This window comes from Phalacrocorax carbo, chromosome 6 (assembly GCF_963921805.1).
Source record: "Phalacrocorax carbo chromosome 6, bPhaCar2.1, whole genome shotgun sequence".
Lineage (NCBI taxonomy): Eukaryota > Metazoa > Chordata > Aves > Suliformes > Phalacrocoracidae > Phalacrocorax > Phalacrocorax carbo.
The window spans coordinates 47,077,815-47,094,929 of NC_087518.1; the positions used below are offsets into that span (position 1 = coordinate 47,077,815).

Sequence of the window (17,115 nt, forward strand, 5' to 3'; positions counted from 1 at the left end):
TTTTTGATGTTTTCTAATTTATTGGTTTTTCTCCTCAAAGGCTACTAAAATCCTAGAACTGTCTTTTAATAATTTAAAAAAAAAAATCTCAAGGTCCAGGTGGCACAATAATCTTTGATAGATTTGTATTTGAAATAAGTTAGCCCTGGTACAGGACTGCAGTGATGCACTTCACAGGATCTGAACTAGTCACCTCTGCGTGACAATGCAACAATGCAGAGATTTCTTGGATGGTGCTTTCCCTGCCTATTTGCATTTTCAAACTCAGTCTGGGTTTCTGAAGTCCTCTTTAGATATTTCAGGTGACAGAAAGGTGCAGAAAGATGTACATGTTATCTCCAGTTAGCATTGAGATCTGGGAAGCCAATTGCCACCCATCATGACTATTCCCTTTGTGCTTCAAAGGATCATGCTGAGAGGTGTTCCCTCTCAGATACAAATGCAGACTATCTGTTCCAGTCACCTGTTTCTGATAGGTAACACACTACTTAGTTCTCTAAATTCTCTTCCATAAACCCCAGATTCTGTCTGCCCATGGAGTAAGGGCCACTTTTTCACCAGGTCTTTGAATTTTTATTTCTTTTCTACAATTTATAAAATTCTCATTCTTTAGAATGCATATATTTAAGGAGCTGCATAAAATTTATTGCCTAAGAAATACTGATACTACAAATTTTGCATTAGTTTGCTTTTTGATACCACATTATGTTTTGAGATTTTTCTATTTCATCTCATGACTTCTTTTGAGGGATAACTTTAAGGAAAGTTATACGCTCTCCTGTGCCAATTGCAAGCTGTTTGCTTTAACTCCTTGTGCATTTTAAAGTGCAAACTATCAGTTTCAAGTGCTTCTTCTCTCATAAACTGTAAAGGGTAATGGCATTGCTAAATAACCATCACGTTTTATCTCAAAAATATAAATTTCAATGAGTTTGCCAAGTGCATTATGATCTTTTACAATAAGAACTCAAAAAGCCAAATTAATTGCTAGCATAAGACAAGCACCATCACCTAAAATTGCATCAGCTTCGCCTGGTGGAATTCGACCCCATTTCAGCATAACCAGGGAAAGGCTGGTAGCAAATTTTAAGGTTGCTGTTAGTAATTAATTTGTTCGATAATAAGTTCTGTTGTCACTGGAATTTTAAAGCATAAGGAACACCAGCAGTGCTATAGACATAATTATTTGTAATCTTTTACTGCTTTCTTCTTTTGCAAGAGATTGACAAGTCTGCTTGTTCTGTTGAGACAATGTTTTTAGCTTGTTCCTGCTTTGAAACTCATAGACGTGATAGCTATTTTTGTTAAAAATGGCATGTTCGTAAAACTCATTAAAAGGAATAGAGTTTAAAATTAGTAAACAAGGACTGACTGAGACTGCTACTTCAATTCACCACTTCAACATTGCTTCCAATTTCTGTCTTTATATTGACAGAACCTGCAAATCAAAATGTGATAGAAATGACCGTAAGAATAGAGAGAAGTGTCAGTAGGATAGATCAAGGCAATCCAGATCTCTGAAGTCCACCATGAGACAAGGTACTGGTGGAGTATATTGTATATATATCTCTCACCATTTCACCTCTCCATCTACATGCACAAGAACTGCATTGGAGGTTTTTGTGTCCCAGCAAAGGCAGCAGCACAAACCACTCTTCTTCCTGTGACCTTATATTGAAGTAGTGGTAATCTTCACTGGAGAGAGTTTCTCCAGCACCGCCAGTGTCTTACTTTCTCTGAAGTACCTACCTATGGACAGTCACTAGCCGTTACAGTCACTGAACAGTACTAGCAAACTCTGAAGTAGCCTTTTGTCTCCTTCTGCAGGTTTTCTATCTGCAGAAAGGCTACCTAGGCTGTTTACCCTCTTAACTCTTCCTCTTAACTTTCCTCCAAACCAATTATACATTTTGCCATGTAGCAATAGCACCTTATGTACAAGAAACTGTATCCCAAATTTCATAGGAGAGGGCCTTTGCTCTCATTTTTGGGGATCTGTTCCTGAGATAACTCCCACTTAACAAGCTGGTTTGAAAATATGCTCAAAAATTGCCTTTGGTGATCAAATTACACTTAGCCAGAGTTTAACCTACAACTGTATCCTGTTAAAAAGTTTTCATTCTCTACAGTTGTGGAGCTTCATCTTAGAGATCCGTTTGTACCTTCATCAAACACCATATTGTCACAGAAACATCTCTGAATGAAAACGTGTTTGGTGGAGCAGCCCTGCAGCCCATTTCTGCTTGAGCAGGCGGTGTTCCTCCTTCAGGAGTACTCACAAAGGGCAGGGTTTGGCATAAGGCAGTAGGTGTGGAGGTTCTCGGAGTACTCAATGAAGAAAGAAAGAGAGATACTTCAGATTCAGTTAACAGGAGTGGGCTTATTTAGGTGCTGTAACTCACCTTGTAGAAACTAAAATATATACTTCAGTGCTAAGATGTTACAGAAGGACTACATTTACTTCATGCCTTGCTGAGAGAAGCTAGTAGTAAGAGCTATTATCAAAAACTCATTTTCTTCTCAGTCATTTAATAGTAGCAGCTTCTCTTTTATTCTGTGCTCTCGGAGAGCAGAATAGGAAGTGATAATCTCCTTGGAATACAGCAGACGCCTGTTTGATAAGTGGTAATTGCATTATTCCTGGAGGATTATCACAGTGGCACTTGTTTCTTTTGTAATGAAACTCCACCATATAGGCAGAGCAGAGTTTCACTAGAAGATGCACGAAAATCCATTGCAACAGATTGAAGGTGTTTGGGACTCTGTAAACAAGAGTTTCACTTTAAGTAAGTGTATGGTAAGTGGGCTCGCCATGAAATAGCAGAAGAAAGCTATGTAAAATTACAGCATCACTTTCGTTGTTTTGTGTGTGTGTGAGTGAGAATGTTTGCTCTTGCTAAAACTTCACTTGGTTCATTCTAATTGTGTGCAGAGCCTGATACAATAGTCTCAAATGCTTCCTTTAACAGAAGTGGTATTTATATAATGTTAAATTAGTCCACATATAACTTTTTAAATGCTTAGAATGGAGCTAATCTGGTTCTCTGTTGGGAATTTTTTGTTAAAGTTCACTAAACTATTGACAAAATGTGGAACCAAGAAAATGTTAGTTGACAAATCTGTTTTAGGCAGATAACTTCCTCTGCCAAATGAGAGAAGAGCTCTGTTTTCAATAGCAATCACCGGATTGAATTCCTTTTGTAAATGTAGTTACTGCCAGTGGTCAAAACATAGACCTGAGACAGATTTGTAGCTCTGCAGGCTTTTCTTATGACATTGAATAAACTGCTTTACTTAAGCAACTCAGACATTCTCATTTCTAAGAGGAGGCCTGAGATATAATGCTGAACTTCCTTAAAAGTCAAAGAAAAGTAACATTAGTGAGATGGCTAAGAAAATCCAGTCTGAAATGTTGGGACTGCTTCATGTTTATATCATTCTTAGAGGTCTCTGACTAGAAAGACCCTTTAAAAGTGCTTAATTTTTATTCAGTTATTTATGTTCTTAATCTTTTGCTTGTCACACTTGAAACCATTATACATCAAGCAAGCACATTCAATACATAGTCACAGTGAATGAATGACATTAATGAATTTTTAATTGTAACTGCCCCAACCCAAGAACTTACCATTTATGAATACTATAATATTGTTTAGCATTAATACAATTTATTATTTGTAGTTTTGAACCTTTTTCATTTAATTGAGGAGGATATGTACTCAGTGCTTTTAATTCTACTGATGTAAAGAGTTAAAGGCCTTTTCATGTATTCCAGGTAAACGAAACGGAAAATAAGAAACAATCATCCTTTTCAGAAGCTCCTTTTTAGAAGTCAGTAACACCATGTTTTCAAAGGCTATCATTGCAAAAATCCAATTCCTCCAAAAGATATCCAGGAAGAAGAGGCAGCAGAAAAAGCCTATCAGTGTTTGAACCATTTGTTGGAAGCAGTGTTGCTAGCACAAATGCTTGAACTCTGCCAAGGAATTATATAGTGCTGGAAACATAGCCAGGCACTCTTCTGTTTGCCATCCAAAGCATCATACAATGCTGTGAAGTAAATGGCATCCCACCATAGACCAGAAACGTGCCAAGTATTTGGCTGATACTCTTTGTGAATGCAAAGCAGTTCCCAAGATGTATCTGTGAATATCTGTGGGCAATATTTGATCTGGATAAATCAAATTGATTGTTGGTTTATACTGTTGCTTATTATTTCTTACCTTTAAAATCTGTTTAACAGGTTTTTGTATATTCTGAATAGCAAAAAATAGGCAATTTGTGATCAGACTTAGAACAAACAATATTATACCATATTGTCTGGCAGTTACATAGTTACTTAAGAAAATACCAGAAACCTAACAGACACTGTGTTTCAACACAGAAGCCAGCAAGTGAAACAGGACAATATTAGTACATGAATTACTTTCCAGCCCTTATGCTGTGAAGAATTTTGAGGAAAGGAAATATAGGAAGACAGGTTAACTCTTTTTAGTGTATTTGCAATTGTTAGAAGTCTAAATCCATGTTAAGCGCAGCTGAATTTTTCACAGTTGCCATTAGAATATCAGAAGTAAGTATCACAAAATACCATAACCAGACTGCAGAGTGTGTGATGGTCCTCAGAGAACTGATGGATGAGTGGATGCTGGCACTTTCCCATGTTTTCAGGTACTAGAGGGATTCTCATCCTTTTTCTCCCTGTAGACCTTTTGTTTTTGTTTACCTTGGTCCTCCTCTCATTTGGCAACATGAAATGGATGAATGCTTTGACTCCTGGTATTTGTTGTCACCCAAAGGCAGTCACTCTCTAGCTTGGGAAAGGTGTGGGAACCCCAGTTTATCTATGAATAACACTCTGTTAGTCCTAATAGGTGTAGTTTTGCTGAGAGAATATTTATTTTCAGTTTCTGGGACATTCAGGAACGTACAGTGAGTTATGACCGGTTCCAGGCATATATATGTTTTACAGATCAATTCACACAGGTGTACTTATTAATAAGCTCACTTAACCAATTTACATGCATAAGTTTTAAACACTAAATAATGAGTGAAAGCCTTGCTGAGGAACTGGAAATTTGGGAAATGTGTCATTATTTGCATATCAGTATAAAGCAATTACTAAATTAAAAAGTGCACGTTTTGACAAACATGAAGCTCCTTTACTGTTGCTTTGTCAGTGCACATTAACATCAACTTGATGTGAAAGCCTGGCTTTCTCTGCGTGAACTAAAAATCCTAAGGCAGAAGTACACAATGAATCACCCAGAGTTTGGAGGCTAGCATGCTGAATTGCCTTGGGGTTCAGACCGAGGAAAGAAAAAACTGATGTAAAAGACCATTGAGAAAACGTATCAGTGGAAAGTAATTAACTCAAGATCCACAATTAGCCCCATGGTCTATACTTAACTGTGTTCCAGGTCTTTCAGCGTTTATTTAATTCTGTTACCCTGTGTTTCAAATAGCTGCAAATGGCTTGGCAGATTTTTCATCCTTTTTAGTATTTACAGTTTTTGTCTAAGAGGAAGAATGAGCTCTGTAAGTGATCATGGGTATTTATTTCAGTCTCTGAAGTATATGTCTTTCTTAGTAAAATCTGTTGTACAAGGAAATATTATTTCCCTTTTGTTTCCTTTAAATATATTTGTCGTTTGAAGCAACATTAAGTACTACAATATCCTTCTGCTTTAATTCCTAACTTGCCTGACTAGACTTAATCAAATGAGAAATAATCAAAAGCAGGGATCATTTTCTCTTTCATTCAGCTAGCAAACGAGAGTGATAGATTCACAGTAATGCAACTGGTGATTAACGGCCACCGTAGCAAAAATTGGCATGCACGTTCAACCAGCGTACCAGAGCTGGGTGTTCCCAGAGGACTGGGCACAACTTTTTCTCAAGCTTGCACAGAAACTCCCGGTAGTGTTGTGTGAAGCTTGCTTTATTGTGGTTGTCACTGTGGCTCCAGTGTCCCTCATCCGGGGTCTGTCTTGAAAGTCACAAGTGGCCTGCTCGCTGTGCCATGGACTCTTCTCCAGCCTCCCTCCTCCCACCCTGTGTGCTGTTTATCCACAAGTCGATTCCAGAGCATCTTTACTGTGCTGCTGCCTTCAGCACGTTGTGTGAAGTTCTCCCAGCGTTGTGCCTTTATACTGCAGCGGAAGAAATAAGATACGTACGTTTAATATGCAGCCTTTTGGAATAAACTGCAGAAGAGTTTTAGAGAATTAAGGAAAGCAATCTTTTAATGCGAATCTAGATAATTTATAAAATTTTAAAAAATTTATTAATATTTAATACACTTTTTCCAGTTCAGATATTTTTTAACTTTTGGGTTCTGTATTCTAACTCTAGCATTCCTTTGTGATTTTAATCTTCATTATACTTCAGAGATCTACCATGGGAACATCACTGAAATCCTTGGAATGAATTTCCTACAACCTGAGTTGACAGGTTTAAATTACGTACTCTGACACTGTTCTTGTGGCTGGATTAGAAACTTTTTTTCAAGTTAAACCTGCGATAAGTAATTGTCACAGCGCGCTGGCACAATGCTAATTTGAAGTGACATGTCCAAACTGCCCTCAGTAACATGAAGAACCCTAACAGGTGTGAGGGGTGGATCTTCCCATGGGCCCTGCTGAACTTCTAACAGGGGAAAAACAGTAGAAAAAGTGAAATGAACCTTGAATAAAGCTGTCAGCAGTAATTATCTCAACAACACTTTGTGAGGAGTTAAAATAAGCATTTCTGATTTATAACCTGAACACACTCCACCCTAGAGATTTTTTTTCATCCAGTTAGTGTTTAAACTGAAATGTTGAATACCTGTCAAGATTTTTTTTTAATTGAAGATGAGCAATGAAAATTAAGTTATTTTCCAGAGGAAGTTAATTTCAAGGCCTGTCAAATTTTTTAAACTCTTCTGTTCATTTTAATGTTGGTACAATAGTTTAATAAAACAAACAAACTTAGAGCATACTTGATTGTTTTTCCCAGCTAATGCTATTTGATGTCAAAAGATGAAGTGGCTGATGTAGAATTACATCCACTTTTTATTGTTGTTCAAGGAGGGATAGTAGATGAGCTTTGGTTGATTTTAATTTTTTTTTAAATTATGTACTAAACTTGAACAGCAATGTCTTGCTGAACAGTATAGACTGAAGAGAGCCCTTCAGTTCTGCATAGTAAATCCCTCTGAGTCTCATAATTGATTTCACAGTACCAAAAAAGCCCTTGTTTCAGTATATTTCAAAAAAAATGCATCTGATAGACTTTTTTTTTTAATTGGAATGTATCCTCATTTTAGAGTGGGGTACTTGCTCGTTATTGCTATGATAACACTTGTTTTATGTATACAATGTATTTCAGTATGGATAGAAGTAATTTTACAGTGTGTTACTAATGAAACAATACTTGCTAGCTTTGAGGAAAGAGCAAAGCAAAATGTAAATATTAATTCACAGAAAACCTTTAATCCCTTGAAATTTTAAACATCACTTTTAAACATGAACATGTGTGAAATCTTAAGTCATATATCAGTTTGATTTTGTGAGATTATACACTGAAAACAAGATAGATTATTTAATGTATAATTATACAGTGATAAGTGGTGGGTTTGGCAGTGTTGAGCACCTATTTGTTCCCAAGGAATTTAGTGAGGGTTTGCCTGAGCACAACAGGCTGCCCACACATTGTTAATAAAGCTTGGTTAAATATTGAGAACTAGAGCCATGGCAAGAACAAGCTAATACAAATAATCTCTCATGTCATAGTGTCATTTTTCTTGAAATGATGATTTTCTGAGTATCCTCAGAAATAGTGTGAGCTGCTTGGGAGACCACCACCTCCTTCCTCCATGGGTTGCTTTCTGTGTGTTTGGGTCTCCAACCAGGAAAGAGCATGGTGTCATCTGATATTCTCTGGAGAATTGCAAAAAATTGCCAAAGAGTTCCCACACTCATATTACCGCTGCTTTAATATTTATATTCAAGGGCTGTGCTGGATCCATTTAGAAACAACTGTTTTCTTTAAATGTTTGTATAATGGAAAAATTCCCACTCTTACTTTTCAAGTGTGGAAGCAAAACTTTCTCTGCCATCATTCATGTGCTCTACCTTGTCTCCCTCCCTTCTACACTTTTATTTTTCCCACATGCCACATTAACTCCTATCTCCCCTTCACCACACAGATATTCCTTGCTTTATGTTTTGCTTGCTTCTTTAATCTCAAAAAGGATAGATTACAAAAGAAAAATGGAAAGTGGAAACGCTAGTGAGCTGGGAGCAGCAGCCTCAGCTGTGGAGCAGCCTGACCAGTCTTGCTCCAATGGTAAGCAGAATAACTTCTCTTCTAGGCGTTTCAAATAGATTGTTTTATAATTCATTCCTGTGTCCTTCTGGGGAGTAATGTTAGGCTGAACTGGTATGCAGTCCCCTACATTACCCTGAGATTCTGACTTAAAGACCTGAGGTCTGTGCCTTCATCTAGCCCTGCTGAAAAAGTATTTCTCTCTAATTTCCCATTCTGCACAGTTAGTATGATAATCTTTTTGAACAGGGAATTTAATTTGTCTAGTGAGGAGAGACAGATGACATCTTGTTAGGCTAGGAGAAATCAACATGTTTGAATTCTTCTGAGATCTGCTCATCAAGAAGAAGGAATTAGCAACGATGAATATGCCTTGCAGACATCTAAACTGAAGTTTGTCTAGACTAAGCAGTGAGAGAATTTCTTGCTTATCATGATGTTACCTACCCTGGCTGAATGGACAGAGAATGGACTGAACCTGGAGATAAAGCAAGGCTCCTTTGCAGGAGCCACACTATTCAGCCAAGATGTAGAAGAGCGATGATTTTGATTTTTTTTGTCTTATTACCTTACTATTCTTGGTGCACTTGGGATATGGAATTATTTCATCCCTAATATGCCTAATATCCAAACTCAGCTAGTAGTACCATATGCATATAGAGTATAATGGAAAAAAACTAGGACAGAAATGTTCCTTCTCAAACTTTTGTTCCTTCTCAAACGTCATATAGTTGGCTTCAAAAAAGACCACGTTTTTTCCCTAGCTTCAAGAAAATGCATACATACAGACATCTCTAGTGTCTTTGACATTTATCATACTCAGGGAATTAGCTTATGCTACAACAAAAGTCAAATAACAGAATAGTAAGTTTAAGATGAGAACTGAAATGCTTCATAAAGCTCCTTCTTCAACCTTCTATCCTTACCCCTCCTCTTACCTGATGAGGGGAGAAAGGCATCATAGTAATTAATTACTCCAACAAGAAAAAGGATCAAATTGCATGGAAGTGAAATTTTCACAGTGGAGACACCTGCCAGTCATTGAGTATTTTGCACCTCTTTCTTCGGTTATTCTGAATAATTGAGCATGGTGTGTTATGAAATGTACTCGGCCATGTTTGTTTCTTTCTACATTAGCCATGTATCGGTGAGTAAACCAGTAAATGAAAAAGCTTAGCAGCTCACATTTTGAGCACAGTGAAAGGGCTGTCACATGGAGTGTATGAACCAGGATTAGGTTTCAGTCTGTAGGCAACAGTGTGTTCATTTGTGATTAAGAATTTCTTGTGTGATAGATGTATATTGTAAATCTCCACGTGTACTACAGCCTGATATGTGGCCTCTGAAAAAAGCTCTTGTTCAGCTGATGACCTCCTGATTTATAAATATTATTCTGGGATATCATTTCCATGTTTGTTACTATATTTGTTCCTAACATGAAACAGCAACTTGCTAATATTGACAAGCTAGTTATGGCCGAAGTACTAAATAGTGGCTATAAATGTCTGTTGTTATATACTGCAATAATAATTATCGAGGGTGGTTAAAAGTTTGTAGTTACAGTAGAATTCACCTTGTTAAAACAGCTCTGGTTCAAAGACAATTCAAGTTTAGCATGAACTTCTATTCTTAATTAATTCAATAACTTTTTACTCACAATGACTTTACAACACTTTTAATAATACCCTGAATGTTGCTTGCACACTGCTATTGTTTCCAGAGCAAAAGAAAGGCTTTTGGGTTTCAAGATATTTGTATAATAGCTATCAAAATTTGACTTCACAAGGTGAGTAATAGTATTTTTGGCATATTTTTCTGAAGTAATCTTCTCTTCTTAAGCAGTGCACTGGTTGTACAACGATAACAGTGAAGGCATGAAACATTCTCAAACCAATACTGAGGTAACAGAGAGCTACTGCAGTTACTGACTTGTGGAGGTTGTTTATCCAGCTACAACTCCATATTACAATGTGTGCTAACAGCAGATTTACCTGTAGCACAAACAGATACTCTGCAGGCTTGATTTTTGCTCTTGCTCAACAAGGGGAGAACAGGCATTGCCAGTTTTCACCAGAATCAATATCAATACCCAGAACATTAAGTGTAAATCTGGAATTGATTGGATGTTGTGCTCTAAAGATATTGCATTACAGAGAGACAGATGGGAAAGGCACTGTGCTGGGTGGAGCGCCTCGTTGTCTTGGGCTAATTATGAGAGCTACAGCAAACAGAAATTAGAGATGCCAGCTTGAAAGGTTTAGGATTAGGTAATGTGAGTGTTCCTTAACTGCTTTAGCTTATAAAAAACAAAAGGCTAAATTATGCAATTTGTATGCTAAACCCACCCACCCCCACATCTGAATATAGGCAAGTTTTAATTCTACCTGTTCAACATTATAGAGTCTGAAAGGATGCGTTAGAAAGCATGTACCTTCTTGGCAATTACACGTGGAGCGACATCTTTGGGAAGGTTTCTTTCTGTGGCTTCCTCCATCCAGCTGCGCTAGTGAGCAGAGAAGGAAAGCTGGAACTATAATTTTACCTAACTATTTTTCAGGATGCTAGAACTGGAGGGAAGGTTATTAAGGCTTCCTTCTGCCTAATATCCTACAAGCTGACCTTGAGCAGGACTGGGAATTAATGTGCTTTTTGTGGGAGATTTATGAAGGACAGTCAAGTATCGGAAAACACGCTTTATTTTGTACACCAGAATTTTGTTTGCTTACCTTATCTCTGAGTATTAAAGGCAGAAAACATGGATTATTTTCCTTTACCTCAGGAGGAAAACACACTGTGAGAATTCCCCCATTTAGTTTTCTATTGAAGCAGATTATATACAGCCGTACGTAATTCTGCATTAGAAGTACAGCTAATTGAATAATTTGACTGATTCATAGCAGTCAGGTAATACCAAAATTATATTTCTCTTTATGTTCTTTTTATTTTATATTAAAAATCCAGCAGATATGTCCACTGCAAGGTGGCAAACCTTTGTTAGGTTTGCCTGTTGGTTCACGTGCTGTGCATGAGCAAGTGAAATCTAGCATCCTTGATAGGTTCCTCTCTTTTGCATATGGATCAGGTGTTCTGTGAATTTTTTTCTGATGCTTTGTAAAGTTTATAGTTTGACCTTTGAATTTCTGAGAGCAAATGATCAAGAATCTCTAGTTTATGTTCAAAAAATTACATTAGTGAAGAAAATATTTTGTCGTGGAAAAATACCACTCCAGTGAGTTGGAAAGGATTCTTCGTTTGAGAACCTCAAACAATAAAGATAGTTACCCTGTTACGGTGACTGAAATTGTTTCTCATTTTAAGTGGTCTTTTAAACAGTCAAAAGGTGTTTTTTAAAATTGACAACTACCAGGTGATACAGCTGAAGGGCTACGTTTAATAACTTGCCCTGGTTACCAGGAACAGTGGTAAGTACTTGTATGTTTAGATAAATGCATTAATGTACATTAAAGCAAACCAAACAAGCAGAACTCCCACACACTCCCAAACCTGAAAACTCTCGCTGCTTTTCTAGCAATCAAACACTTAACAAAGAGCATTAAATAAATCAATATTCCTACTTTCTTTAAACATTATCACTTGCATTTGCTTGTTTTCGGTGGCTCTTGTGAAAAGAGCTGCATCCTTTTAGAGAAAAGGGGATTCCTTGATGACAAGTATCCCGTGAACAGTGCGACCTCTCAAGCCATGCCAGAGCAGGTCTGTTACATAACTGCAGTTCTCATCTTCTGCAAGGTGACATGTTTTGCAGGCTTGTCTTGCCTACTGTACCTATGAAACTCTGGAGTTCCAAGGGAAGTTGATGTTGATGACTGTGGCAGGGAGTTTGCTTGTCTCCAGAGCTAGCTCTTCTACTAAAGATCATTGCCTCTCTTGGCAGCAGTTTGGCAGGTCATTCTCCATCTCATCCCTCTGGAAAGGACACACTTTGCAACAATAAGCACTGAGAGATAATAACAGGCCTAATGGATGAGTCTGTAAATGTGCCTGCCTGTTTTCCTATCATAATTTATTTTCTAAAGTATGTTCTGACTTAAATACAGGCAGCTTAGCGGCAAGAAGAGTTGTCATAGTGTTTTATTCAGATTACTGGATTGCTAGAGAGACTTCTGTCTGCATTTACGTGGAGCAAAGAGTGAGCATTTCCAAAATGGCTGTGATAGTTGAGGATGAGGAAGAAGGTCCAGTTCTTCACAGGTTATTGCTTTAAGCTGGCCACTTTGGAGCGGCTATATTCTCCAAGTTTGAAGGAAAGCTCTTAGAACGTGCCTTCGTACTTCCCTCATTAGGTACAGTTGCCAGTAGAAGCTCTTTTGAAGTGCTGTTTTTCTCCATTAGCATGTGGCTGAATATGAGGAAGACCAATTTGTCATATCCAATTACTACTTTCCTGATCTAGTACACTGATCTTATATTTTTTGTATCAGCATTTCTCAGTGGAGAGAATTCTGCAGCTGCAGTTCTCTGTTGGTATTATCCCTTCATGTTTCTTCTACCACTTACCGTTTTCAGAACTTCAGTGTCTTGATTAAATATCTCTGGACTGATACAAGAGACTTGAGTTTGCTCCTTCCTTTGTAATTTCAGAAGTCTACAAGAGTGGGAATTAAGTTGTGCCACCAAACTCTTTCCAGAAGATTGCAAGCTTGTGAGATTATGGACTCGTAATTTTTGCTATTATTCTGAGCACACTCGTACATGCTCTCAATGATTTCTTTCTCTGCTGCAGACATATTTGTATCATGAAATATTTGAAAAAATAGTTTTTTTATATTGTTAAGGGATATTTCTAGAAGCTTCTACATAAAAAATATACTTTGTAAAAGGAAGAATAATCTATTGTTTAAAGCACCTGGTCTCATTCTGGATTTGGCAAATATTTCTACATTGATCTGGAAAGTTCTTGGCAAAGAATCCTGCATGTTCAGATTAGAAAAGATATTGCTTAACTTTATCCCCCAATTATTAATGCTGGCAGTTGAAATACAAATCATCTTACACTGAACGTTTACAAATAAATTAGTGTCTTAGTGTTGGAAAGCACAAGTGAGCATTAGACTAATATTTTTTTCTCTCTGAATTGTAAGGTTTGGTAGTGGTCTTTCTTTTAGTAGCTAAAATATATTTCCAGTATCCTTTGTGCACTGTTAGTTCAGGTCGTACCATTACCTTTTTGCATACCGGTAGCAATCCGTCCAACATCTCTACTGTCTCCTAAAAGGACTCTCCTGCTGCCACTCTCCCTGGAATGTTTCAAGGCTTCAATTTTATTGTCCTTCTCCTTAAAAAGCTATAGGAAGCCAAATAGGAGACAATTTAAACTTTCAGCAAACACAAGCAGTCTATACACAGTGTTGGACAAGAGATCTGGATTTCAGTAATCATCTTGAGTTACTTTTTATGAGTAATTTTGCCTATTTCTGATTCTGTTTCACTTTCCAACTCAAGTACCTTTCAGCTGTGAGACCTTATAAGCAGGGTTTGGCACATGTCTACATTTATTGCCTAGGAAAATTGATTAACCTTATTTATTTTTGCTTTAATGTATTATTTATTTCATAATCTATATCTAGTTCAGTATTGGTGCCAAGAGTCGTGCATATGTGTCTTTCAGTGTCTCTTCTTGTGCACGTGAAAGCCATCTGATTCAAGCTATAGTACTCACATAATGGTGATTTTCATGCAGAAAAAGAGAATATTCTGAAAAGTTAGTGACTTTTGAGTGTTTACCCAGTCAGATGGATTCATGAGCTGGGAATATGGGTCATTGGGTACGCAGGCTACAAACCAGCATTTTCAGTTTTGGAGTTGGTAAAAACATTTTGTCCATTCCCATGGGAAGGTGGCTGCAACACAGCAATTCATATAGCTAATGTACTGCAACCCTGTTTGGGAGTAGGCAGATGCAATGTTTAGAAAGAAAAAACTCTCCAAGAGCAGCCTGACGTCTAAACAGTTCTTGCCACTGAGACATTTCAGTGGGTGCTCCCATTGGTAAATTGGCCTGCATTCAAAATACTTGTTAAAGTTCAGGTTTGCTATCCATGGCACTGGACTGAGCTGCCTGGAAAGTAATGTTTTGCTTAGTGCTGATGTCTTTATCATTTCCAAAATAAAGATTAAACTTTATGGTGCACGAGTCTCTCTTGGGAGAGGGAGGAGACTATCTTGGAATGAAGGTAACTTAATCCTAGAGAAATGCTCATGCTGCTAGATCGGCAGAGCTTCTATTTGTCCTAGTCTTTCCTTTGCAAAAAACTTCTCAAAAAAAGCCAAAGGGGAGGGCGCTTTCTCACACAAATGTGCACAAAAACCAACATTCCAGCAACCGTCTGGGGAACAGGATGAAATGTGCTCTGATGTTGAACCCCTTCTGCTGTTAGCTCATTTTTGAGAGACGCTTTGACACTATAATATAGGGTTGCAAATTGGAATTGCAGCACCCTGCTATTGGGCCAAGTGATGAAGCAGCACAATAACTGCTTGCTTGATCTTACCACTCTTTCTTTAATCTGTATTTAAAAGATATCAGGAGCCTTTCCAGGCATCTGTCAGGGTATTTGATGCTGTTAGATAGGGAACTTCAGCCTGTGGTTAGTGGGTGTGTGTGTGTAAGTTTTACCAGTATTTCATATAGTGTGGTAACTACAGGGCAAAGTTTCAGGTTTTATAACAGTTGAGTTTTGTTTATTATTAAAAGCTTATAAAAATACTAATTAAACTGGTGGATTATTACAGAGAATACAGTTCTTAACGCTCTTGTCACAGGAGCTTCATAGGTAATTGGTCTTGACCTGTATGTCGTCTTTAATATTTCATTTGCTCCAGAGAATTATTACTCACTTCCTTTAAGACGATAGCTAGGCTTTTTATGCAGCTAAACTTCTGTTTAACCTTGCTATGAGAATATGACAGTAGGCTAGTTCAGACAGGTTAACATTCATTTGGTAACCAGCCTGCTTAATCAGCCTGCTTCAACCTGCAGCAAATTAAATCTTTGTGAGTTCTATCAGACAAGTGATAAAGTCATTCTAAATTATGTATAAAAATAAATGGGGTATTTCCAGTGCTTGTGGCATTAAAAGAAATTTAAGGCTTATGATTTATTCTTGGGTTTTTGTTAAGGATAATAGAAATCTATTTTACCTTAATGTTTTTACAGCCTAATTAGGAGGATGCTGTATTTCTGAAATGCAAAATGTCTCTCATTCTATGCCCCACAAAAATAGTAATAATTTCTATAGGATCTAGAAAATCTGTTTCTGCCCTCTGTGTTTCTCTGAAGGAACCATTGGAAGCAACATTTTAAACGTACAGCCAGAACTGTCTTTCTCAATGTCACTAAGAGTTGTACAGTGTCAAATATTTTGTCATTGCCAAAATGAATGGTTATATTTATTTAAGGTTATTCACATTGTAAATTTAGCCCATGTGGTATCAAGATAGGGCTTAGGTGCATCTGAAGATTCTGCCTGTGGTCATCAACCTCACTTGACCAGGACTGATGCTCTGTCCAGAAGAGGGCAGTAAGCCAGTTGTAGGCTTATGCTGTATAAAGAAGTGTGTGAAGGGTGCTTGAAATGCAAAGATGGCACAAACAGTTCTGATCATAGAAGAGTGGACAATTCTGATTTTCAGTCGTCTCGATTAGTACATTTTTAAATGCAGTGTAGGCTCAGATCTTAAAATATTATTGTTGTGTGTTTGCAGGCATTGAATAATTTTGTCTTTCAAATGACGATAGCTTTTTTCCCATTTGCTGTCTTGTTAGTTTTAAAAAGTGGAGATTTAGGCATACATCAACAGGCAAAAGTACTGTTTCTGTTGGCACTGATTAATGAACATCTATCCTGTCGTTGCTGACTGCAACTCAGCATTGCTGGGTTTGTGTATGTCCTTGTTCATGTGAGAAACATGGCATGTGCCTTTGACATTAATAATGACTAAGATGGAGATGAAGTGTGGTTATTAAGTAGCCACTATATTGTTTCTCTTACAAAGTCTGGCAATAAACTGTTCTTTCAAGAGATAATTAGGGTGGGGGATTTTTTCAAGATGACTTAACTGGTTTTAATTAGTTGTATCAGGACCTATCATCTTCACTTTAACATTTGCTTATTGATTAGGAAGAAAAAATTTACATTTACTTCATCAAGGTATACCAGTGTAAAAGCTGTCATTTAGGAGATAATAACAATTCAAGACAGTTTTGAGTTTGCAATTCCATTTAGGTTTTCTTTGATACTCTATACATACATACCTGTAAAACTCCATTGTTGTTTGTTTTTTTTTAAATATTTTTACACAAGGAATAATTTTAATTTTCCAGGCTTCTTTCTTTATATTTGTGTAATTAATTTGGTCTTCTGCAGTGCAGTCTTCAGTTTGAGTCAAAAAGCACCCTTAAAAAAATTCCGACCCTCAATTGAGACTATGGCTTTAATAAATGATCATTGCTTTTTTGTAGATGACTCTAGCTGTATCGGGTCTGACTTTCCCTTGCCATCGACTTACAGTTGGAAGAAGATCTTCACCCGTACAAACAAGGGAACAGTCAGAGGAGGTAAGAACATAATCTTTATTTAAGTAGTATACTCTAGGAAGAAGCAGGGAAAGCTCATTTTGCCATGGTCACTGTCCCTTCTGCTGTCAAATACATCAGTAGAATTGCATCTTAAAAGAATCAATTTACAATTTCTGTAACATGTCATAGTGACAAAGTAAGGAACTGGGTAAATGAGTCATTGAAGGAAAAGAGGAAAAGCAAAGTAAGTAAGCCATAAGTTACTA

General features: G+C 37.2%; 1 protein-coding gene across 3 annotated transcripts in view; it reads left to right on the top strand.

The window, feature by feature from the left end:
- Positions 1 to 17,115, top strand: part of FAF1 (Fas associated factor 1) — a 173,776-nt gene that overhangs the window by 94,701 nt on the left and 61,960 nt on the right. For all 3 annotated transcript variants that reach the window (XM_064455119.1, XM_064455118.1, XM_064455120.1), the window contains exon 9: positions 16,793 to 16,888. In XM_064455119.1, the coding sequence (XP_064311189.1) occupies positions 16,793 to 16,888 (96 nt within the window). The remainder of the gene's footprint in view (positions 1 to 16,792; positions 16,889 to 17,115) is intronic.